The sequence below is a fragment of the Mirounga leonina genome, unplaced genomic scaffold, assembly GCF_011800145.1.
Source record: "Mirounga leonina isolate KUSES-001 unplaced genomic scaffold, KU_Mleo_1.0 Mir_114, whole genome shotgun sequence".
In the NCBI taxonomy this organism is placed as follows: Eukaryota; Metazoa; Chordata; class Mammalia; order Carnivora; family Phocidae; genus Mirounga; species Mirounga leonina.
Window position 1 is genome coordinate 2,244,878 of NW_023270265.1, and position 23,485 is coordinate 2,268,362.

The 23,485-nt window shown below is 53.9% G+C and overlaps 1 protein-coding gene across 29 annotated transcripts in view; it reads right to left on the reverse strand.

The window, feature by feature from the left end:
• Window positions 1-23,091, reverse strand: part of CAMK2G (calcium/calmodulin dependent protein kinase II gamma) — a 54,857-nt gene extending 31,766 nt beyond the window's left edge. For 21 of the 29 annotated variants that reach the window (XR_004682272.1, XR_004682262.1, XM_035022101.1 and 18 more), the window contains exons 1-5: window positions 22,928-23,091; window positions 21,479-21,573; window positions 10,428-10,487; window positions 3,178-3,232; window positions 2,223-2,288 (exon numbers count right to left, since the gene is read on the reverse strand). Coding sequence is in view for 27 of the 29 variants with exons in the window: in XM_035022101.1 (XP_034877992.1) it covers window positions 2,223-2,288; window positions 3,178-3,232; window positions 10,428-10,487; window positions 21,479-21,573; window positions 22,928-22,992 (341 nt within the window). In the remaining 2 variants the exon portion in view is untranslated. Of the gene's footprint in view, window positions 1-2,222; window positions 2,289-3,177; window positions 3,233-10,427; window positions 10,488-15,038; window positions 15,912-21,478; window positions 21,574-22,927 lie in introns of those variants that run through there. The other 8 variants (XM_035022110.1, XM_035022069.1, XM_035021981.1 and 5 more) reach the window with 3 other exon arrangements.
• Window positions 23,092-23,485: the final 394 nt, after the last annotated feature.

Below are 23,485 nucleotides of genomic sequence, written 5' to 3' on the forward strand. Positions count from 1 at the left end.
GGCTAGATAGAGAACACCAGATAGACACGAGATAGAGGACAGACTAGCACAGAGTTCACCATGCCTCCTTAGACGGTAAAGGGCCAATACCACCAGTCCATTTCCAAGAGACTGGGGACACTCCTGAGCAATAGAGACCATCCAACCCCTTCCTTCTTTTCTTCCCCCTATAGTAACTCTGTTCTTGGAGAAGAGGTTTGTGGTGGCATCTTAGGAAGAATAGTACAACTGTACCTCAGTTGTTTTGCTGGGGGGGGCACACTCATTCATTTATTTAAACATTGACTGACTATCTCCAGGCACTGTGCTTGGTACCACACAGACTATAAAGATGAGTAAGACCTAGTGCCTGCCTTGAAGTTTATCATCTAGTAGGGGAGATAAAAGCCAGTACACAGACCCCTTTAAGAAAAGATGTCCTTAAGAAGGTTCCAAACAGGGCAACCAAAGAGAATTTCTGGTAATGATTTTGCATAGGAAAAAAAAAAAAAAAAAAACTAACCCAGGGTCACCTTCAGCTGCGATTTCTTTTCTTTCTTTTTTTCTTAGATAGGCTCCACACCCAGTGCGGGGTTTGAACTCAATATGGGGCTTGAACTCACGACCTTGAGATCAAGAGTCGCATGCTCCACCAACTGAGCCAGCCAGGCACCCCCACTGCCATCCTGAATCAGGCTGCCCACCTTCCAAAACATCCTGCCACACTTGCAGTCAAACTCCTGGCAGGGAGCATTGGCGATCTAGAGCAATGGTGAAAACTGGGGGACATCTGGTAATGCCTGGAGACATTGCTGGTTGTCACAGTTAAGGTGGAGATGCTACCGGCATCCAGTGGGTAGAGGCCAGGGATACTTCTAAAACTCTACAGTGCACAGGAGTGGCCCTCACAACAAGAAATTATCTGGCCCCAAATGTTAGTGGTGTTGAGGTTGAGGATCACGGGCCTAGAGAATGAGGCCCTCGTCAGCAGGTCCCGGCAGGTACGTGCAGCAGGCTTGCAGAGAGGCGCTCGGCTGGTGACCTGGACTTCTGACTCCTTCTCTAAAATCTGATTCTGGGGCTTCCACAAGAGCCAACGGGTCTTACGAGGCTCCTGGAGGCTGAGGCTCAGGCCTCCCTTCAGAACACAGCCCATGAGTAGGCCAAAGAGACTTTAAGACTGAGCTGAAGAGGCGAGTCTCCACAGAAATGTATAATTAGAACAGAGCCAGGCTAGCAGAGAGAGCCTTCTGGCCAAAAATGGCAAAAGTGCGAAGTGTCCCAGCAGAGCCAGGCCAAGCCCACTGGCACAGTCACATACCACCCCTCCCCTCCCCCTGGCCAGCCCTCCCTCCTCCCCGCCAGGCTCCCAGGGCGGTCACCGCCTCCTCCTGCCCCAGGGTCTGGTCCTCCCCTGCCGGCACTGGAATTCATCTCCCCACTTGAGAAGTTTTCCTGAGGCTGAAGCATCTGAAGTTGATCAGCAAACACTGGCCTCTCAGGGTTGAGAAATTTGTGAGGAAGCTGCACTCCCCCACTCTCTAGAGGCAGCCAGAGCTGCCACATATGCCAGATAAGCTGCAGGCAGGATGATCAAAACCAGGTTGCATGGACATCACCCTCGGAGAAAACTCGGGGCCTGGGGGAGGAGCCGAGGCGGGAAGGACAGGCCACACAAACACCCGAGAGCTGCAGTGTGGGCAGAATTCTGCCAGGGCTGCCACGGGGGGCTGAGGGTTGAGGGATGTGGCCAAGGAACGGTCCTCCCGCCTGAGGTGCCCCACACCAGGGCTGGTCGTGGTGGTCAAGAGACTAAGGGATCCAGGCTGGAATCTCTTTTGAGAAGGTTCCTGGTTGATTAGCTCAGATGCTTACACTCCTTCAGAACACAAACCACGTTTTCTCCATCTCTGGATCATCCCCAGAGTGCCTTGCACACAGTAAAATTTGTCAAAGGAAAGAAGCAGGGGTAGGGAGGGCCCTTGGGCAGGCTTGCAAGTACACAGTAGTGCAAAGAAAAGGTATTTCTGGGGTGAAAGGGTAAAGGAGACTTGCAAGTGCTTCCCCTCTGCCAAAAAAATGACGGCTCTAACTTTTAAAATGCAGCCCAGGTCCAGCTCTATGGAATCTTTGTCCAGACAGAAGATCTTCTGATCTATATCCAAAGACTCTTCAAACAGGCACAAAGCCTGTCCCCCTGAAGTGGCCAAGACTCACCCGGAACTCTAGGGTCCTTGTCTCACCTGGCATCAGCTTCACTGTAGTACTCTCTGGCCACGATGTCTTCAAACAGCTCCCCGCCGGTAACACTGCAACCAACAGACAGAGAGGGTCAGAGGAAGCAGGTCAGCTGGCCAATCCCAGCATCCAACAGGCAACAGGTCACACCACGGAACAGCTTTTAAAGAAATCCCAACTCCACATGCATTCCATCTGAGAGCCCAAACATGTTCCATCCTTCAATGACGTGGGGCTTCTCCCTGGGGTAACGTGGGCCCTCCCTTCCTCCTGCACATTTCTGTGTCTATAATCTACAGATTAGCTAATACTCAGGCAAAGATGAATATACAGGGATCTAAGAGAAAATTATCAACCTACTCAGAAAGTCATAGTTTTATTTGAGACCAATATCAATACTGAGATACACAGCTGCCCAAGAAGGACAGACCTACTCCTAAAGTTGAAGAATAGTGAGATCAAGGACACAGAGACCCAATCCTGAAAATACCAGAGAGGCATTTCCAGGAGGTGAAGAGCTACTTTTGAGATATTTAACCACAACCAAAGTGGAGGAGAGACCAAGTGGAGTCCAGTTTATGACTAATAAAAGCCACCTTTAAATTCCCAGAATTTTTAAGGTGATGCGAAGAGCTGTAGTCTATTTCTCCACTAAGGACAACACAACAAGAAACAAGAAAAAAAAAAAAAAAAGCATCTGCACAAGGTATGCTGCTGAACAGAAATGCGAGAGTAATGCCATCTGGGGGTTTGGAGCCCTGGGGAGACCGTGAGTGAGCAACGAGGTCCCCTCCGCAACCTGCCCATTACCAGAGGAAGGTCAAAATCAAATCCTTTCCCTCAGGCAAAGGAGAGGGGCCCTCGGCAGAGGCTGAAGACCCACTTTAGGTCTTTCTCCAAGCCTTCATGGTGAGCCAGCTGAAGGGAAAGGCCCCCACACCCTCAGAAAGTGGCACTTACAGGTCAAACACGAGGTAGTGAAACCCTTCTTCAGAAATACTGTCATGGAGGCGCACTGCAAGAGAGGAGATGGGGACAGAGATTAACAGAGAGAAACCTTGGAAACCTACTCCTCTCCTCAGCAACCCCACCCCTGCCCCAGCCTGCCAGCCTCCCTGGACGATCTCCTGAAGGAGTGGCAGCGAGAAGCGGCGACATGCCTGTCACCCCCACCCCCAAGACGAGGTGACACGGCTGCAGAGCAGAGAAACAACCAGACCCCGGGTCCAGTGCTCCGGCTGCCGCCTCAGACCGCCTCAGACGTAGGCAAGAGAGAGATGCTTTGTGGCTAAGAAGACAAGACAGAGAGAAGCAGGAACCTTCCCAGAGGGGCTAGTCCCAAAGAAGGAGGTCCTGGGATCTGCTGCATGACGGTGTAACGCAGGGCAAGAGCAAGGGGCGCCGAGGGAGGTTGACCGCAGAGGGACAGAGGATGACAAGACCAAAGGGCCTGAGAGCCCTTTCACAGGAGTAGATGGGAAACAGGGAATTAAAGGGTGGGGAAGAAGCTGGAAAGGTAACACCCAGCGGCAAGTCACAGGGAGTGAGGCTAACGGATGGTGAGCATGGGAGGCAACATGCAGACTCAAGCAAGGACAACAATCACTGTTTATTCGGCGCTTCTTATATGCCAGGCCTGGGGTTAGGCTCTTTGCAGACATGACTTACTCTACAAGGATTTACTGAGTGCCTGCTACGTGTGGGACTCCATGCTAGATGGAAGGACAAAGTGGCTGTCCCTGAGGAGTTGATTCTTCCGGACGACCACCCCGAGAGGAGGATTCCTCCCATCCCACAGATGAGGACGCTGGGGGCTCAGAGACATCGTATCTTACCGAAGGCCAAAGAAGCAATAGGTCAAGATGTAAAGCCAGCTCTTTCTGCCTCCACAGACGGGTCTACCCCACCGCTTCCTCTAAGAAATGTGGTGTAGCCCACACAGCCAGGCACCAGAGCAATGGGGCCTGTGAGAGAGACTACCCACGAGCGTGCCTACAGCAGCAACACGGACTGGTCTGGGAGGCCAGGGCACCGAGCAGAGCGGGGCAGCTCACCAGCTGCCGGCAAAGGCTTGCAGGCAGAATCCATTCCCACTTCCCGCCTCCAGAGCTCCTGGGCAAAAAAACAGCCTAATGTCTTCTGAGGTCTCCTCCTCAAGCTTCTGCCCACAAAGCCACCTCGGGCTTAAATGCCAACCCCTGAGTACCATTCTCATGCAAACACAAGGCGATGCTTTGGCAGGCTGTCGAGGCTGTCCCTGTCCCTTCCCTCACCTGAACCCTCCTGATGCGGAACCTCTGTCTGACCTTCACGCCAGCCCCGGGCAGTTTCAGGAGCACCTCACAGAGCACTTTTAGGAAGGGCCTGACACCAAGCTGGCCGGTGAAGTTCTCGGATACACAGGAGCCACCATGTCTCTTCCTTGGCGGGACCCAGCCTGCCTACTGCCCCACACGACAGGTCCCATTTCCGGTGTCAGACTGTTTCCTCAGGGCTGCGGCGCTTCCCTACAGCCTTTCCCACCACAGCAAGATCATAAATTACAGGCACTTGGCCATTCCTACAGCTCCGTGGTTCTCCTCAGCTGACAAAAATGAGGACTCAGGCCTGCCAGGGCTAGATGGAGGGCCTACTGACTGTTGACACTTCCTGCTGCCTGCTTTATTTGATCTGATCTGGTTACCCCAAATTCCACCCCCAACTGTGATTTACCATTGGGATCAAAGGCAGGAGGTACTTCAAAAATCCCTCCTCCTCCAACTGCCGTCTCCCGTACTTGGGCGAGCAAGCTCATACTTCACTAGGCCCCCAGATGACAGAAGGAAGGAGCTACAGCCAGACCCATTCCTCCCTCCCACCCAATCAACCTGGGCATGCTCAAGTGAGCTCCCCCAAAGCCCTGCCAGCCCTCTCCCCACGTGCGCTTCTCTGGTCTGAGTCGGTGCTGCGCACAGAGTCCTGCTGTAGCTGCGTTCCCTCGTGTCCAAAAGGACTTTCCATTTAATTAAAAATTTGCTATTAAAAAGCATTAAAGTGTGTAATACAAATAATCCCCTGGAAATCAGCTGTCCCAGAAGCTAAAGACCAGCCTCATTAGGGAGGGGACTAACAGTAGAGCAGGTAGGATGCTAACAACCACTCCCAGGGGAGTCCTGCCCCCTGGCCCTGCCTCTGCCGGCCCCCCACCCCTGGGCCTGCCCCCTCGTCCCACACAGCGGGGCTGAGAGTGCTGCACAAAGTCCAGGTGCCCAGGCCTATGCCGAGGCGGGGAGGCACGGGCACTTGCCCTTCTCCAGGAAGGCCACACACAGAGCCCGGGTGGGAGGAAGCAGGGCAGGGGAATCAGAAGAGAAGAGCCGCAGTGGAAGATTAATCCTTCCAGGCCACTCAGCTCAGAGAATGGCTTTGATGTGTGCCCCAGAGCAAGGTACCACTGAGACAAGAAGGGACAGGTGCAAAAGGCCTCATAGCTGAACAAGATGCTATCTTTTTTTTTTTCCATTTGTAAAGAAAATTAAGAGAACTGAGAACAAGAGGAAAAACTTGACTGTGCCACCCTAAGTGCCTATCCAGCAGAATCTTGATAATAATGACCCAAGTGAGCACCACTACTTAGTTGTTTCTATGTGCTAGACATTGTGCTAAGTGCTTTACATACGTTATTTTATTGAGCTCTCACGTTACCTCTGTTACCCCCATCTCACAGGAGAGAAGACCGAGGCCCCGAAAGGAACTCATCCAAGGTCATCCTAAGTGGCCGAACTGAGACTTGAACCCAAAACAAACTGACAGCAAGATCCTTGATACTGTGGAATTGCCTGCGAGGAGTCCCCTTCTCTGTCCTCTTAGGCAAAGGAACTCCAACCTGTCCCCACTAGCTCTGGCCACTCTGTTCCGCCCAACAGTGTCCACGAGGCGCCTTTCCAGAAGCAGGCGTGGCCACAGAGCTTCCGGGTCAACGGGGAAGACGGGCTTTAAACCGGCACTTACACAAATATGTCACTACGCACTACTGCGGAAAGGGCTACGAAGTAGAAGTGAAGGATGCTATGGATGTGTGGGGAAAAAAATAACCTGACGCTCAGTCCATCCCACAGTATATGGCCTGAAGGCCAAGGAGGGCCAGACCAAGTCCACAGACAGAAAGACCTGGAAAAGAATGATAAAGCATCTGCTGCATTTCAGCGATAAAACTAGTTACTTTTTCTTTAAAAACTGTGGAGGGAAAAACGGCCCAAACACCTAAATACCCTCACTTGACGTTTCATACCTTCAAGGACTAACAACGCCATAACCCAAATGCGGTGGCTATTTCCGGTTCTTTAGAAACCACCCAACAATATGCCACATTTTAACTAGCAAATCTTGGCTCAAAAAGCTCTGAGAAAGTGTCACCGTTAAAAGTGTCTGCAGCAATAGCATGATGGAAAGGAGGTCCTGCTTCCTGGGGGCCAGTGGGGGACTGAGGCTGCCCCCCCAGGAGCAGGTGGGCAGGACTGCCCGAGGCAGAGATTTAGGAGCTGCTTGGTCAGGATTCAAGGTGTTCTTCTTTTTCTTTGCCCCTGTTTCTGCTCCATTTAGCGTTAGCTGAATGGGGCCTGGGTCCAAGAAAAATGGCAGCCTGGCTTAAATACCCTGCAAACTGAGCTGCGGCTGAGGATTTAGGGAAGGTCACTTCTGGTAGCTGGGGATCCTGTTTTCATGGCCTCCATTCTTTCCAAGCCGAGGCCTCCTTTACCCACTGAACCCTCTCACAGCTCCACGAAGAGGCTAAATATTCTGCTGGAGGTTGCAGCTCCAGGCCAGCAAATCCCACACGCAAACCTGGACGACACGATCGCCAAGCCACACACCCTGCTCCCCCGCACACAGCCCGCAGACCGGCAGTGTGAGCCTCCCCTGGAGACCACACTCCCGAGGAAGCTCAGGTCCACCCCAGACCTTCTGAATCAGACCCGAGTTTCATGCGATCCCTTGGTGATTCCTGAGCACATAAAAGTTTCAGCAGTACTGCTCTAAACCATCATGCCAGACTGTGATTGAACCTGCTGGGGCAGCTCAGCACGAAGGAAGACAGAGTCTATTCATTAGAGGAATTTAGAGCAGGGAGCAAGCAGATCACAGGTAGAACATGCTCCATTCAGGCTGGAGACAGGACGACTACCGGCCCCTCCTCTTCACTCCACACCTCTGGCCATTCTCCCAAAGCTGTTTCAGGTTCTGCAGAATGCCTCATAACCAACAGGCTTTTTTTTTTTTTTCACCAATAAACTTTATTTTTTTGAGTTTAGGGTTCATAGCAAAACTGAGTAGGAAGTCCAGAAAGCATCCACATACCACCTGCGCCCACACACATGGCCTCCCCTACCATCAGCATGCCCTACCAGCCCGGCACATTTGTTACAATCGATGAACCTACACTGACACATCGCTGTCACCCAGACTCTGCAGTTTACATGAGTATTCGTTCTTCCAGCAGGCTTTTTAACTCCTGGGATAGAATATCTATTAGGGAAGAAAACTGGGGATGCCTGGCTCCTTGCACCAAAAATTCTTCTGAGTTCAAGTACAGCAGCCAGAGAGGGACCATGTACTCTCTGTTCTCAGCTTCCTCAACTCTGAGCCACTCTTGGGCTGGTCCACTTGTATCCCCGTGGGATGGAGTTAAAGAGGCTGGAGCCAAAGGGGCCACAACTCTGAAGGACGGGGCAGCGAAGAGAGGGGAAGAATAGTGAATTAGGGCACAAAACGGCCTCCTCTCTGCCACAAGCCAGATCAGGATCCATGGCAACCTCAGCCTCCTGGATCTACCGCCCCACCACGTCTCCAGGAGCCCGGTTCCCACCGGAAGCCAGAGAGCCTGGCCAGCCAGCTCTCCCAGGACATAGTCCTGACTCACCCTTCCCTCTCGCTGCTCTTGATCCCGGAATAAGGCCCCAGAAAAACATCCCTCAGGATCTGGGAGCAGTTGTGAAATGAAGCACAGTTCTAGGCAATCAGATGCTGATGAAGTGAGTGTGCCTGGCCTGGCCTGGCTTGGATCTCACGGGGCCCCTAACAGGGCAGATGATTAGGGTAGGCGGTCCCCCAACTGCCAGGACCCCAGGTCGAGCTGGGGGCAGGTGATTAAAAAGGAAAGAGCTACCAAACCAAGTGAGGTCTAAAAGGTCAAAAGTATATATTTAATTTCTAGAAAGGCATAAAAAGAAGGGTACGACTGTTTTCAGCTAGAATCCCATTTTTGTCTTTCCTGGTCATTTCTCAACTGTCTTCATCTTACCCCAACCCTTCCAGGGTCGATCAAGTCTGTGCTACAGACAATGCAGATGTGGTTCTGCCTCCTGCATCGCCCACCCCACCTTTTATGCTCCTCCTGGCATGAGAACAACTCTACGAGTTGGTCACGAGTAGCATAAGGGAAGGAAGTTGCCGTCCTCAGATCCTGAGACCTGGGACTGGAACATTAAAATGCTCCCGTGCTTGTGGATGACTCTAGTTACCCACATGCTTTTTCTTTCTGTTCTGGAACTTCTAGGTTAGAGGTCACAAGCTCAAAAGCCTCCAGGGACCAGGTAGGTAGTGCAAACATAAGGTTAACAAGGGAGTCAGCAAAGGACGGTTGACCAGTAGACTTTGGGGGGCAGCCACTGCCCAGCCCTAGCTGATTCTGGCCGCATACAACTGAGGGCTCAGCAGAGCCCCAATGTCTGATTCGCAAAACTGGGAAACAGAATTTTTGTTCCCCCAAATGCAAAATCTTGTTTTTAAATACTGGCAAATAATAAAATATTTTTAGACCACTGAGCTGGCCAAACAAAACACGCCCGAATTTGCGACTGCTGCTTGGCGCTCCTCTCATTGTCTCTCCTACCCAAGGTGACACGTTGGTCCCCACTGTGCTGTTTGCAGGTGAGCGTCTGACTTTGGAGCTCACGCAGGGAGCTCCAGGAGTTCTAAGCCTGGGACCCATTAGCTGAGAGGTGTTGGCTCAGTGGGACACACCGCACCAGCAGAGCTGAGCATTGGCTATGTCAATCCGCTCCGGGTGTAATCCAAGCTGCTGATTGCGATCTGTAAAGCCCTGCATGGTTGGAGTTCTGGTTAGCTCAGAGCTACTCCTCTCCCCTTGGGCTGGAGTACGACCTCAGCTCTCCCACGTTAAGAGCTCACGTTAAGCTTTCCAGCCGAAGGTCTGGCAGACCAGAGGCTGGGTAGCTCCAGAGGAAGCATCAGGCTTCAGCAAGTCACCTCCCAGCCCTGGCCGCCAACAGAGCAGAGCAGGCAGCCTCCGGGGCACTGTGGGAGCCCTGATATTTAGGCCATGCCTGAGGAGCAAGGAACACGTGTTTTTCTTTGTGATGACTCAGGGCTTTCAGGGAAAAACCTAGGAGATGCTCCCTGCTCTGCCTCAAGTCAAGACTGGGGTTTCTGCTCAGATACTGCAGCCAGCCCTGTTTCTATCCCCTCTGCGAGAAGTACCAAATCAGGGCCAACGCTTCTGGCAAAGACTATTTCAGCTGAACAATGTAAAACTGAGCTGGAGTGGGTTGTGGCAGGCAAACCTCCTCAGGCTTTAGGACAACCAACAATGTGCTTTTGTCCCCCAAGTCAGGGTGGGAGCAGGGAGAATCCTCTTAATTTTTTCTCCTTCCCCATGAGAGTGGCTCCTGCCTTCCCTTCTCCAGAGAAGCCAGGTGGGTGGGCAGCTCGCTTTCCTGGCTCTGGGGAATACAAACAGGAGCACCATGGAAACCCCCAGAGTGCGCACGACACCGTAACAGGAACAAAACTCTTTCAAGTCCAGAAACAAAATCCGGACCCTTTTATGACGGCTGTGGAAGGCCCCTGGTGAGGGATGCTGGCAGGCTACTAGCCCGCAGCCTCACACGCTGCAGGCCCTGGACCTCAGCCCAAAGACGGAAGGAGAAGGGGAAGAAAGGGAGTCTGAAACCTGTTCTAGGACCTCCTATCCTGGCCCTGAAATGGCAATGTGGGGATGGAGACCCGCAGGTCTCTAGAGCAGAAGGCCCCAGCGTTCTGAGCAAGACACACCTGCTATCCCACTTGGACAAAAAAAAAAAAAAAAAAAAAAAAATTACACCAGGCAAAGATCCAGGGACAGAACTGGTTTCAGACACAAAAGCAGTGGATCTCTGTTCTCCCTACCTTCTACCAGATGCCCAAGAATTACCCCGAGCGAAGGTGCTTACCAATGTTTGGATGTTTCAAAAGTCGGCATATCCGGGCCTCACGTTCTAGTTTCTGGTGATCTAAAAGCAGAAGAGAGAAAACAAAAACCATCAGCCATCCGTTCTATTTGTGGCCACCTGGCTATTCATAGTCCTTCAATTATTAGGCACCAACTATGCACTTTTTACTAATTTGCTGAATTAATGCAGCAAGTCACGGCAATCCTAGAGACAGGTATTACGACTTTTTTCAAATGAGGAAATGCCCTAGGAAAGTCCCTCAAGTTAGGGAGGCAGAGTCAGGACTTGAATCCAGGTCTTCGACTACAACTCTGGTACCCTTTTCACTACAGCAGGGATTTCACTGGGCCAGGGCGTCCAGAATCTCTTCCTTGATAGAGATAACTAAGTTTTATTGAACACCCACTATAGGACCAGGTACTGTGCTAGGAATTTTGCAAATATTCTCTGATTTAGTCTTCACAGTATCCCTGAAACATAATGATGCTGACAACCAAGATGATGATGAAGATGATAATGATCTGACAAAATGATAAGCAGAGCTAACATTTCTCGAGAGCTTACTTCTACACCAGGTACAAACATCTTTTAATTTATTCTCATAACCACTCTATGAGGCTGGCACTATTATGATGCCCACTTTGCAGTAATTTTGCTTCTCCCCAGGATCCTCCTGGCCACACCCTGCTGTGAGCGCTCACCTCTTGGCACTCAGGCACTGGGGTTACTCTGTTTTGGTGAAAGGACCCAAATCCAGGAGTCCCCAGGTACAAGCAAGCTGCATTGGTCGGTTCCTTCCACAGGAAGGCAGAGCTCCAGGAAGTAGAAAGAGAGGATGCTACCACTCAAAGCAAGGCACTAGCAGCCCTCCCCCCTCTACCTGCTGCAACAGTCCCCTCCTTCACAAAGTCTTCCCTGTTCTTCCTGGCAGATGTGACTTCTCCTCTCTCTGAGCATCCCCCCATCTTCTGCTGCACTTCTTAGAATTTTCACATCGTAGATTATGTCCAGTATCTTTTGGTCCCAAGCTCTTCAAAGGGTGGGACCTCTCTGAGTGATGCTTCCTATCCTAGAGTTCCTGCCTTGATGGGGCTTTGTATTGGTTTATCAATAACACCAATGGTAGTAACAACCATTATTTACTGAGGAGTCACTATATGCCAGGCAGAGGCGTGGGTTATCTTCCTTCACCCTCACCGAGACCCTGTGAAGTAAAGGATCTAATGAACTCCTTGCCATTTGTCCAGTTCATTTGAACTCCAGTTCATTTGAACTCTAGTTCATTTGAACTTCATTTGTCATGAACACTACATGACAAATGAGGAAACTGAGGCTTGAAAAGTTGAAGTAACCCACCCAAGGTCCCAGGCAGTGGATGCAGGCAGTCTGGGCCTAGAGCCCTTTCTCCATCACTATGCAATGATGACAGGATAAAGTGAGGACAGCTAGTAAAGACTCCGGGCTTTGGGAGGCATTTCTCCAGGTCTGGGCAGGTGCCTTCACATCCACACCTGCCAAGCAATTCCTGCCTCCCTTGGTAGGGGCTTCTGTCCACCCCACCTCTAGCTCAACAGCAAAGAGCCTCTGTAGAGCTCCCTATGACCCCCACAACCATCCTACCAGGGAGGTGCTATCACTGTCACCTCTTCACAGATAATGAAACTGAAGCCCAGAGAAGTTAAATAACTCGCCCGAGATCCTGCAGCAGGAAAGGGAAAGAACTGGGATTCCAACCCAGGCCTGCCAAAATAATGTAGTCTGAGATAACACAGGGATTATGGACTAAAACGATTCACATTTGTTGTTTCACCAATCACCCCCCGTTTTGTCCTAAACTTTCCCTTTAGCAACAGCTCTGCTTTGTGCAAGAAGGAGGTGGGGACAGACAGAGATTAGTTCCTGCTGCCCAGCTAATCCATCCCAGCTGCCCAAAGATCTGGGTCAGGTCCTTCTTTCCATCCTCAGTTTGGCGTTAGCACTGACCAGGATGCAGCCAGAGAACCACAGGTGACCCCACAGTCCCACATCACCTGGGATCCGTCGGTCCCAGGGACCTGCAGACCCTGGAGGTAGTTGAGGAAGTAGTGCTAGCCCTGCTCAGTGGCAGGGGGGCTTGCTTCTTCCAGATCTGGCCGGGAAGATGCCAGGGCTACCCCGCCTTCCTCCCAGCTCCTGGAACTGGGCTGGAAGTACCAAGCTAGCCAGCCCCAAAGATTCCGCCCTCTGACCACTCACCTCGCCACCCTCTGACCCACAACCCTTGGGCTTGGCTGCCCAGGCAGGTGCAGGAGAACAGCATCTTGCAATGTGGAGGTGGCTGCTGAGGGAAGGCCTGGAAGATTAATGTTTATCTCCTCCCTTAAGTCTCTTACTGGCTAATGGTTATAGTCCCACAAGAGTAGCAGCACTAAAAATAAGGGTGCTCTGGCTTCACCAGTGACTCAGAACAGGGAGAGGAGAGACACAGATTCAGACTTCCAGCTCCTCGAAGGAGCTGCCCAGCGTCCAGAGGGTCCTTGTTAGCCACTTAATTCAACCCTGTCTCCAAGGAGCCAAGTCCCCATGTCTTCTCTGAATCCCAGGCTGCTCCTTAGTCTTTGTGCTGATCCTTAGCGTGTACTCCATCCATGAACACAACAGTTTTGGAGTCAGACAGCCCTGGGTTGAGTCCGAGCACGGCTATGGCAGGTGAGTTATTAAATCCATCTGCGCCTCATTCATTCATTCAAAAGCACTGTTCTGAACGCTACGGCTACAGCAGTGAACAAAACAAGACAAAAATCCCTGCCTTCGTGGAGGTGATATTCTAGTTGGGCTGGGAGGGGGGGAGGGACAGACAAGAAGAAGGGGATGGCACAGGAAATGTCATGGCAAGTGCAAAATGTGGGAAAATAAAGCAGGGAAAAGGCACAGTACACATTTAAATAGGACGGTCATGGAAGAGCCTCAGCAAGGAAGTGACGTTTGATTGGGACCCGAAGGAGGTGACAAAAGGAGCCAGGCACATATCCCGGGGAAAAGTTTCCTCACTGGGAAAACGGAGGCAGGGCTCTCTGCAGATTAAATGCGGTAACTGGGTAAATGCTCAGTACAGCGCCTGGCACACAGGGAGAACCTGATCCAAAGACACTGAGCGAGTCGGACCCAGAGTCCGGCCAGAGTCCACAGCACACCAGCAGAGCCCTCTGACTTGGCCACAGCCCTCCTGAGGGGGAGGTATCCCCTCTGGGCTGGAAGCACCAAAGCTGCTGCTTTGGGTGGGGCCCGCCCTGGGGAAAGGAGAGCAACCGGGGCTTCTCAGAGACAGGACAGCCTAGCCGCGCCACTGCCTACGGGGTCCCCCCTCTTCCTCGGCCTCACCCTTGGAGGCGGTGGCGTCCTGCCATCCAGAAGCTCTGCTCAATGAGCCATGGGGTTTCTGCCTACCATACTCTCCCTGCGTCCTTACACCGTGCACCGTGGGCCAGCGCCCCAGGCTCCCTGCTGTTGTCTCCTGCCCCCGTCCCCCCCACACCTCCCGTCCTGGAGTCCCCTCCGGGACCGGGCCCTGTCTGGGCAAAAAAGCAGAGGGCTCCATGCCAGCAGCAGCAGTGGCATTTCAGGAACAAATATGGCTTGTGGAGTACCTTGCCCAACGGCAAGGGCTGTCCCGGCTAAAGCACAGCATCACGACCCCAAAAGGGGTGAAGCCACTGAACTGACTCAGTCCACGGGAGCCGCCTGGGCATCCGGAGGTGGTAACACACCAGCTGGTGCTTTTGTCCCAAAGATGGCCTTCTCCCTCGAGACACCCCTCCTTCCATGGACCCCTGGGCTCGCTGTTCCGAGGCCTTCAGAGGCTGACCCTCTTCCCACCCACCTTCCAACTGGGCTACTTCCCGCCCCCTCCCGTGGCCCAGCCCCCCCTTCCTGTTTGACGACAGCCACTTCCCGCTTCTGCACCGGGCCACTTCCTGCCTGCCTGCGTACTGCTGCCATGGACAGACCCGCCCCGGCCGACCTTCAGCCCAGCTCTGACCACATCTCTCTGCGAGGTTCTCCCCCACAGCAGCAGAGGTAGCAACAGGAGCAGAAAGCAGAAGTGGCCGTTATCAGGGACCTGCTCGGGCCTTCCCTAACAGCCCACCCGGCGTAGAGCCAGGCCCGAGAAACAAGCATCCGTGGGGGCCTTGCCTCTCCTGCCTCCGGCCCAAGCACTTCGAGCCTCGGTCCAGGCCAAGTACCCATCACAGGAAGAGCGGCAAGGAGTGACCAGGTAGTCAGTGCCAAGGGAGGCAGAAAAGAGGAAGCAATGAGGAGACAGCACGTGGCAAAGGGGAGGCAGGGTCCTAGAACCACCTCTCCCCTCAAACCAAACGAGAAGCCTACTCCAAATGCACTTGCCTTCCCCCCCACAGGACCAGGGGCCAGGGAAGGCTGGCCACTGATCCTCCACGGCCTTGTAGGGACATGACTGACTTAGTGACATTTCCCTAAAACCACAAATGCCAGTACTAGCTTCACATAAGATTCTACTGCCACCTGAATACACCACCCTCTGTGATGGGAAAGAACACACACGGCCCTACTCCGCCTATGAGGACCCTCCCCACGTTCCAATCCCAATGACACCTTGGACTTTCCAAAGGGTATTTCAAGGTGCCTGTGGTCCTGACATGAATGACGAGAAGATTCCTACAGCCCAATTTCAGATGCTCCAAGTGGAGCGTCTCCTCTTGCTGCCCTCCTGAGTGCCCTCCTCGTCCTTCCCAAGCGGCAGAGGCCTCCGTCTGGCCCCCGGGGCCTCACTCTGAGGAGAAAGAACAAGGGCACCATAGGGATTTGGTGTCATAATCCACATTTCCAGCTGCTTATAAACAGCCCCTGGGCTTGGGCACTGACCAGTGGGAATCCCAGGCCACAATCCCATTGACCTCATCCTGACACTGCGATGCCACATCCCTTCCTCTTTGAATCTCACTCCAAAGGTGCAAAGAATCTCCAATTAAGAGCAAAGTCCATCCACCATGCCTGCGCAGGGGTCTCGGCTTGGAATTCCTTCACACTCACACACCCGGGACCAGCCGCGTGCTGTGAGTACAGTGGGATGGGGCCCGAAACGTGCTCACGTCAACCCCCCAGGCTCTGTCCGAATCTGGCACCCTCCTTTTCTCTTCAGTCCTCACTCAAGCAGCTCTCACCAGATGACACAAAGACCCAAGCCCCACTGTGGCCTCTGTGTCCTAAGAGAAGCTTTAACTAAGGAGGGAGAGGAGAGAGGCACTAACAAGTGCCCCATAACCAAAGTCTCCCAAACCAGCTTAGATGGAGAAAATCCCCATGGGGTCACTTGCAAGTTCCAAGAAGGCAGGGCTCAGCCTCTGGACACTCTGGATTCTCTCTGGGCCAGAACCGGGTCAGCCGCTGAGTTCTCCATGCCCCCGGCAGGGATCTGGGTGCCTACAGCCTTTGCCCACTGTTTTGGTGACATTTCCTTCATGGTAACCAGCCCCAAGTAAAACATCCCAGGAAGCAGCCCCTAAAAATAGCTCCTCCCAGGGCAGCAGCAAGCTGGGGGGAGGGGAAAGAGAGAGAGGAGAAAAGAGGGGAGCAGATGGGAAGCTGCTGCTGATAGGACCCAGGAAGTAGAGACGGTGCTGGGTGGGGGGGTGGCTGGAAATATCCCCACCACAGAGGGGTCTGTACCCAGAGAGGTGGTACAGATGAGAGCGAGGCTTCGGCCAGCAAAACAGAGGGATTTGCTCCACCAGGCTTAGAGCTCTGGGCCTAGATGGAGGTGTGGATATCAGCACGTATCACAGGAACAAAATGCCCAGAATCTGTGTTTTCAAGGGAGGAGCCACAGGGTAGATGAAGACCATACTGCTTGAGGATGCTGGGGTCTGAGCACTGGCAAAATCACTGGCATACCTACAGCTCAAAAATAAACCAACCAACCTTTTGTGCCTTGGTTTCCCCACTGGCCCTGGGGCAGATCTTTCTGGCCATGGGCAGATAACAAAAGGCCTCTGCCAAGAGGCACTCAAGAGGTGCAAAGTGCCCATCCCTTCCTGTCATCACCCTTTTGGCACCCATGGGATCAGGCCCCTGTCGGCCTGCCAAGGCTGTCCAGAGAGCAAGCACAGAGCTGGGGGCAGGAGCCTGTCATACCCACTCCTCCCCTTGCCTGTCTCTAGCCTCAGCAGAGAACGGGGTCAGCCACTCTCCTCTAGGCTCTCAGCATAGCCCTGAAGCTTGGAGCACAACTTCTGACAAGAGACCAGGGCAAGCAGCAGGGAGAGAGCAAGGATGGGGCCACCTTCCAAACTCCATCCCCACCCCATGAGGCCAGAACCCAAAGTCAATCTGGGAAGGTGAGTGGGATGGCAGGGTGACGGGCCAGTGTTGTACGAACTAAGTCACATAGCTCACAGCGTGACTGTATGACAAGACAGGCCCAGCATAAGCCTTTGGCACAGAGAAGGGACCTCCAGGCTGCTTTCTCATCCACTTAGGGGAACAGGTCAGTGGAAGCTCAGTCATTTATATACAGGATGCCCATTTCTCTGTCAACAGAAACTGACTGGCCTGTTATCCTCAGGAGGAAAGCACAGTTTTGTATACGACCTCCTTAAATGCTTCCTCAAGTAGCAGAGTCCCGGCGTTCCAGCGCCGCATAGATCGCTCTTCCTCCCCTCCACCCACCCCCCCGTACCCCCAGCCCCAGCCCTGCACTGCTGCTTCACCCTCCCCTCCCTGCCCCACCGTGCTTCACCCAGATCCTTAACAGGAAAGTCTTACTTGGAGATACCATAGGGTACACAAATGTCATGGGGGCCACTCAGGCCAACACTAAGGGGGTGGGGACTTACAGCTGGCACCGCCCAGGGGGATCTGATTTCAGTCCCCAGGGCCAGCTGGACCCAGAAAGGGACAGCCTTTGCCCTTCTGGTGGCCAACATGCCACAACCTCAGGCACTCAGCTCCGCCACAGCCTTGGACACAGGCCGACACCCCAGTCTGGGGGGTCAGAGGAGGCCCCTAATCACAGAAAAGCCCATGGGTACAGATGGCCACATACCAGCAGAGATGCCACCTGGAGAAGGCTGGGCCAAGGTTTGTCTGGGAAATCTCAGAGAACATGACAAGAGCTACCGCTGGTGCGTTTGCTGATTTTAGATGGCGTTTCTTAAACCGTGGCTGGGGGACCACCTGCATGAAATCCACTAGGGCCCATAAATTCACTATACTTGTTTAAAGTATAGATTCTGGGGCCCAATGCCAGACCTCCTGTGGATAAAGCCCAGGAATCTGTGTTTTTTAACCATACTCAGGTGATCCTTATGCACACTAAAATTGAAAATCGCTGCTGAGAGGAAGTCCCAACATTGCCCTATAAGGGAAGAAAGAATCATAAGCTACACTGTGTTCCTACATCTCCCACCTGCTATATATGCCCCAAGCACAGGTCTTTAACCTCATGTGTCCTCTCCAACAGCCATGTCAGGCCTGCAGCCTGGCTCCATGGATCAGAAAGGGGGAACCCAAGCCAGCACCAGGGTATGAGGGTTCCTACAACTCGGCTCTGAGTTTCCTGAGAGCCAAAGCCAGGAAGCAACCATGACTGGTTATGTAGTCCTCTGAATCCATTTGTTCGACATGTATAGGCTAGGTACGTGTCAGGCACTTTGCTGGGCCCTGCCCACACAGAGGTAAAGAAATAGATATAGTCCCTACCCTTTACCTCCCAGGTCCTCAGGAAGAGGAAAGCTTTTGCTTACATTTAGCCTCAACAGAAACTTCTTCACATGGGGTACACAGATTAATAAATAAATAGCAAGTGCTGTAACAGATTTCAAAATATTGTTTCTGGTAGCATCTCTTAGTAAGGCCAAGTGTCCATGTAGTAAAAGCAATTGGAATCCAGATAAATGGGCCAAATACAGAGGTTCCTTATGAGGCCAACTGTTCCAAGGATAAATCCTAAACTACGGAAGAATAAAGGACCATTTGCCCTTCAACTATAGCAATATGGGGAAACGCTTTGGATGTAAGCAAGAGAGCAGGATATAAAATGTTATGCTCCACGAGGTGAAAATCTATATGCATATGAATAAAGATAAGAAGGGAATCTGAAGATTTAAAAATAAAAAAAGACATAAGGGCTCAGGCTCCTTGGGGGGGTGCTCTTAAATCTTAAAATAACGACTTATCATTGCCATCACCTGGCCCACTAGCTCCTGCATCCAAGCCTATTTTAAATGCCTCCTTCAGCCTAGTGGAGGCTAAGCTTGGAACCATGGGCTCCCTTAAGAGCCCCAACTCCACACCTATGACTGTTCCAAGCAGAGGGAGTGACGTTATATGACTTTCAGTGACTTTATGTAGACAGGCCTGCAGACAAAGACGGTGCTCAACGCACAGCCACACGAACTCCCTACCTTTAACACAGCTACGAACGTGGGCCTCTGAGGCCACAATGACAAGAAACAACAGAGCAAAAGGATTCCCACCCAGATTCAATCCCCCCGTAAGACCAGGTGATCTCTCCCCATGCCTCCTGAGCACTTCACTGCAGATGCCCGGGAGAAGCAGCTTGATACTCTTTTCTTTCCTTTTGATTCGCAGCACAGAAAATCACAAACAAGAAAGAACACAGGCAGAGAGACTCAGCAAACAAGGCAAGCCCCTTCAGACCCTCATGGATGACTCTGGTGGGCCCACCACATTCCTGGACACAGAAATCCAACACCTGCGGAGCCCTAGACAGACAGACAGCGAAGAGTGAAACCCAGCCCCAGCTGCTGCACCTTTATAAAATATACAGCGTAAACTGAGAGGCTGCAGGGTAGCCACGGGCCTTCACTCCCTAACCCCATGGGCACCAGCCTAGTGGGTACCCTGGCCCAACTCTCCAGGAGCTCACATCCCCTGTGCCCACACCTACGGCACAGCCCCCAGCTTGGTCCCTCCATCTCCAAGACAACACCCTCCCACTCTCCCACCTCCGAACCATACTGGCACTGACAGATTCCTGACCCCTCTGTTGGCATCTTTGCCCATCAGCCAGGACCAAGCCTCTGTCCCTAAGTTAACCTGGTATGCAAGCCACACAACAGAGCCCCAGTCTTGGCATAACCATCTCGAAAGAGGGGGAGTTGATGTCTGAAGCATATGATCTTACACAAGAATCCTTTCCTTGAGGGACAAAAAAAAAAAAAAAAAAAATCAAAGAGAAATCAAACCTCATCCAATTTGGGCAGGGAAAGAAAGATGTCAGTTGGAAAAGACAAGGCAAGGTTTAAAGGAGGTGAGGAAGGGGATAGGACATAATGACAAAGGTCAGGGAAGTTCAGGTGGGTAGGGAAGGAGGAGAGAATGACAGCCGAAGGCAGGCAGCTTCACAAAGTCACCACGACAGCAATCCTCACATCTCAGAGTGTGGCTCCCAGCGTCCCTCCCTCCCTCACCCCTGGGTCAGAGGACACTGGTGAGATGAGGAACACGAAGCATTGCATCATTAACTGGAGACACCAGACACCAGCCCCATTCCTGATGCACCAGGGCTCTGCTGTGTGGGCACAGGGAGGTATCCACTCTTGAGCTGCCGTCCCTGCCTGAGCCCTGCACCCTTGGCCACAGGATGTCTGCCAAAGAGCCCAGCCCACTGTGTCATCCCCCTACCCCAGGGGAGGAGGGCATCTGACTGCCCACATATCTCTATGGCAACCGTCGCCTCCGACTCAAGGTACCCAGAGAGAAAGAAAACAAACAAATAAGTCAACTTTATAGCCAACGTAGAGGAACCGCAAAAGATGGAGGCTGGGAGGGAGACAGAAAGACAAGCCCTATTTGTGGGGATGAAGAGAAGCCCTCCCAGCCAGGAGGCAGACACAGCCTTGCTAAATAGGTCCCAGAACAACTGGACACATGACAGGAGCCCACTGTCATCTCCGTGGAATTTAATAGCTTCTCTGATGCTTAGGGACATCAACTATAGCTCTCACCTGGCGTCGCCTGGGTCGCTATTAGCCACAGCCCTCACCTTCCCCAGGGCATCAGTCCTGGCTCCTAATATATGTGTGGGCATCCTATTGCCCCATACTAACTCCTTTCTCTGGGTCTAAAAACCTTTGTCCCCTGCTGCACCCCACAGCCCTCAATGACGACCCATCCCCATACCTCTGTACTCACCAGACCTATTCACAGAGCACTGCACACACTGCTGGGTCTATACCTATCAGATGAGGTGAGTTTGGCAAGCACCCAATACAAGGTTCAGGGAGTGTAGGTTCAAGGTGTGAAAGACAAAGACAGGGCCTCACCCTCCTGGCCCCAGGTACTTGGGAGGATCTCACAAATCAGGCTCCAAGGCCTGGGCCTTCTCAATCCTCGGACCTGGAGGCAATACTGCTCCCACCCAGACCAGGCCACTGAGATTTCCAGACCATGAGGCATCACCCTCCACCCAGGACAGGCTGCATCTGCTGCTGCACCACCAACTTTGTAATTTGATCAAAAAAGCAATCAAGTTCATCTGGCAGGATCTGTTCCCGAGAAGCCCTCGCCAGCAGCAGCCTCCCCTGATGTTTACAGATTCCCTTCCCTTGGGAGTCTGTTCTGCCGCCTGGTGGGCAGGGGGAGGCTGGATTTGTCAGAGCTGTTCACTTACTGCATTTCCATCCTAAGTCACCACTGGGGCACAGGGACCAAGACAGGCCTGGAGCGGCTGCCCACTGCCCGCAACACAGAGACTCCAAATTAAGAGCTCTCCGTTCCATGCCCCCATCACTCCCCATGTCGCTGCCTCCCTTAAAAACCAAACTCCCTTGAGCCTTCAGGCACCACTCCTCCCTGTAGCTACCTACATGTCTTACATCTTTTTCATTCTTTTCTACCTGAGCACTTCTGGTTCCCCATGCAACTCCTTGCCTGGCTTCCAAGTCAACCAACCCTGAAATTCCAATTCTTCTGCAGGGGCTAAAATACACAACTCTCAATTCCTGGAGCATCTTCAGAAGCTATAGCCCTTGGAGGCAGCCTAGGGAGAGGCCAAGATGGGGAACACTCACCCCGGGCAGATAACTTCTTGGTGTTGATGATTTTTGCTGCGTACTCTTGCGTGGAGGTTTTCTTCACACACCTGCGGACCACAGAGAAAGCACCCCTGGAGGGAGAAGGGGGAAAGAACTGGGACACGGAGCAGAGCAGTGACACAGACATGCTTCAGGTCTGAGAACAGCGATGCTCCCGTCACCAGCCCTTTAGTCAAAATCATACACACCAGCGTAGTGACTATCACCTTCTAACCTGGGGCAGAAGGATGTGGCCACTGCATGACACTGAACGGATGTGGGTGGAGGACCACCCCATCCCACCCCCCACATCTACTTTGCTGGACAAAGTAACAGCCCCAACCTCAGGCTGTACATCAAGAGCTGGTGGGCAATGCTTAAAACACACACCTGCTGCATCTCCCGGACAGCCCCGCAGTCGGCCAAGAGAACCAGGAGAAGGGACAGAGACCCTGCCCTTCTCTCAGCAGAAATAGTTGAGAGCAGGGGAAGAAGAGATTAGGAAGACGGTATGACTCCGAGAGGGAGATCTCCCTCAATCACCGGGGTAGGTGAGGAAAGTGAGGCTCAAACCCCCCACGACCGGCTTCATCCCACTGCATCCCTGGCTCAACTGACAGCAGGGAAACAGAGGATCCAGTTGTAGGTCTCAGACACCAACAGCTCCCCTACCCCATGATTTTTTCCACTACTTTCCCCCCAAATGGGAGCTCGCACTCTCTAGCTCTGGAAACGTCTAGGGGGGCGGGCAGGGCGGGGGCTGCAGTGGCCGGGCTCGGCGCCGCGGGTGGGGGTGGGGGGGCCGGGGCTGCTGCAGCGGCCAGCTCAGTGCAGAGGGGAGGGGGATGCTGCGGCTGCGGCGCGCGGCTCCCGGGACCACTGCAGGGATAGGGGGAGGGGACAAGGGGGTGCTGCAGCACTGCCCAGCAGCGGGGCTGGGATCCTGAAAGCATCACTAGCGGGGGGCGGGGCCGGGCACCAAACATCCCCCCACACTCGGGCACCGCAGCGGGGTTGGAGCTGCAGGGCCAGGGAGGGTCCAGAGTGCCAGGAGCGTGGGACATGGGACAGAGTGCTGAGTGAGCTCCCGAGCAGGGTGAGGAGGGGGCGCGGCGAGCAGGCGGGGTCAGAATGGGGGGCGCCTGAAGGGTGAGGGAGGGGCGGGGCTGGAGGGCGCCCAGGAGCGGTCCGGGGGCTGCAGTCCCCGCGGCAGCGCGGTGTGCAGCAGCCCGGGCAGCTGCTGCAGGGCACGGAGGGGGCTGCGGGGCACTGAGCTGGGGGCGAGGGGGCCCCGGAGGCGGCGGGCGGGAAAGGCTGGGGGTGGGGCGGGCCGAGGGGGCGCTGCAGCGGCCGGTGCAGGGCCGGGGGGGCGGGGCGAGGAGCCGCATAGCGCCCGGGCGGCGGGGACAGGGTGGGGGGCCGCGGCGGGAGGCGGGCGGGTCGTACTTGCCGAGCTCCTCGAAGAGCTGATAGTCGTCGGTGAAGCGGGTGCAGGTGGCTGTGGTGGCCATGCTGGCGGGCGGGCGGACGCGGCGGTGCAGCCCGCGCCGACGTCGGTGCACAGTCACCGCCGCCCGGCCGAGGGAGCAAGAGGAGGAGACGGGGCTGAGCCCGGCAGCACCGCGAGACTTTACCGGGGAGAGCGAGGGAGGGAGGGACACCCCCGCGCCCGCCCGCCTGCCCCGCCCCCAGCCCCGCCGGCCCCCCGCCCGGCCCCCGGACCGCCCCCGGGGAGGGGCCTTCTGCTGTCGGCCCCGCCCCGCCCCGGGAGCCGCCCGGGCTGGGCCGCGCGCTCGGGGTAGCAGGGGGCGGGGGTGGGGTCCCAGCCTCCGGCCACCAGAAGGGAGCTGAAAGCCTCAAGATCTGTGGGTTTGTCCCAGGGTGGACCCTGCAAGGGCTCGGAATGTGCGTGCTATGTGTGTGTGTTGGGAGTGTGTTGGGGTCTGCACCACCGAGTTTTCTAGTCGTCCTTAGCCCCCGGCTCACACGATGTGGAGAGAGGGC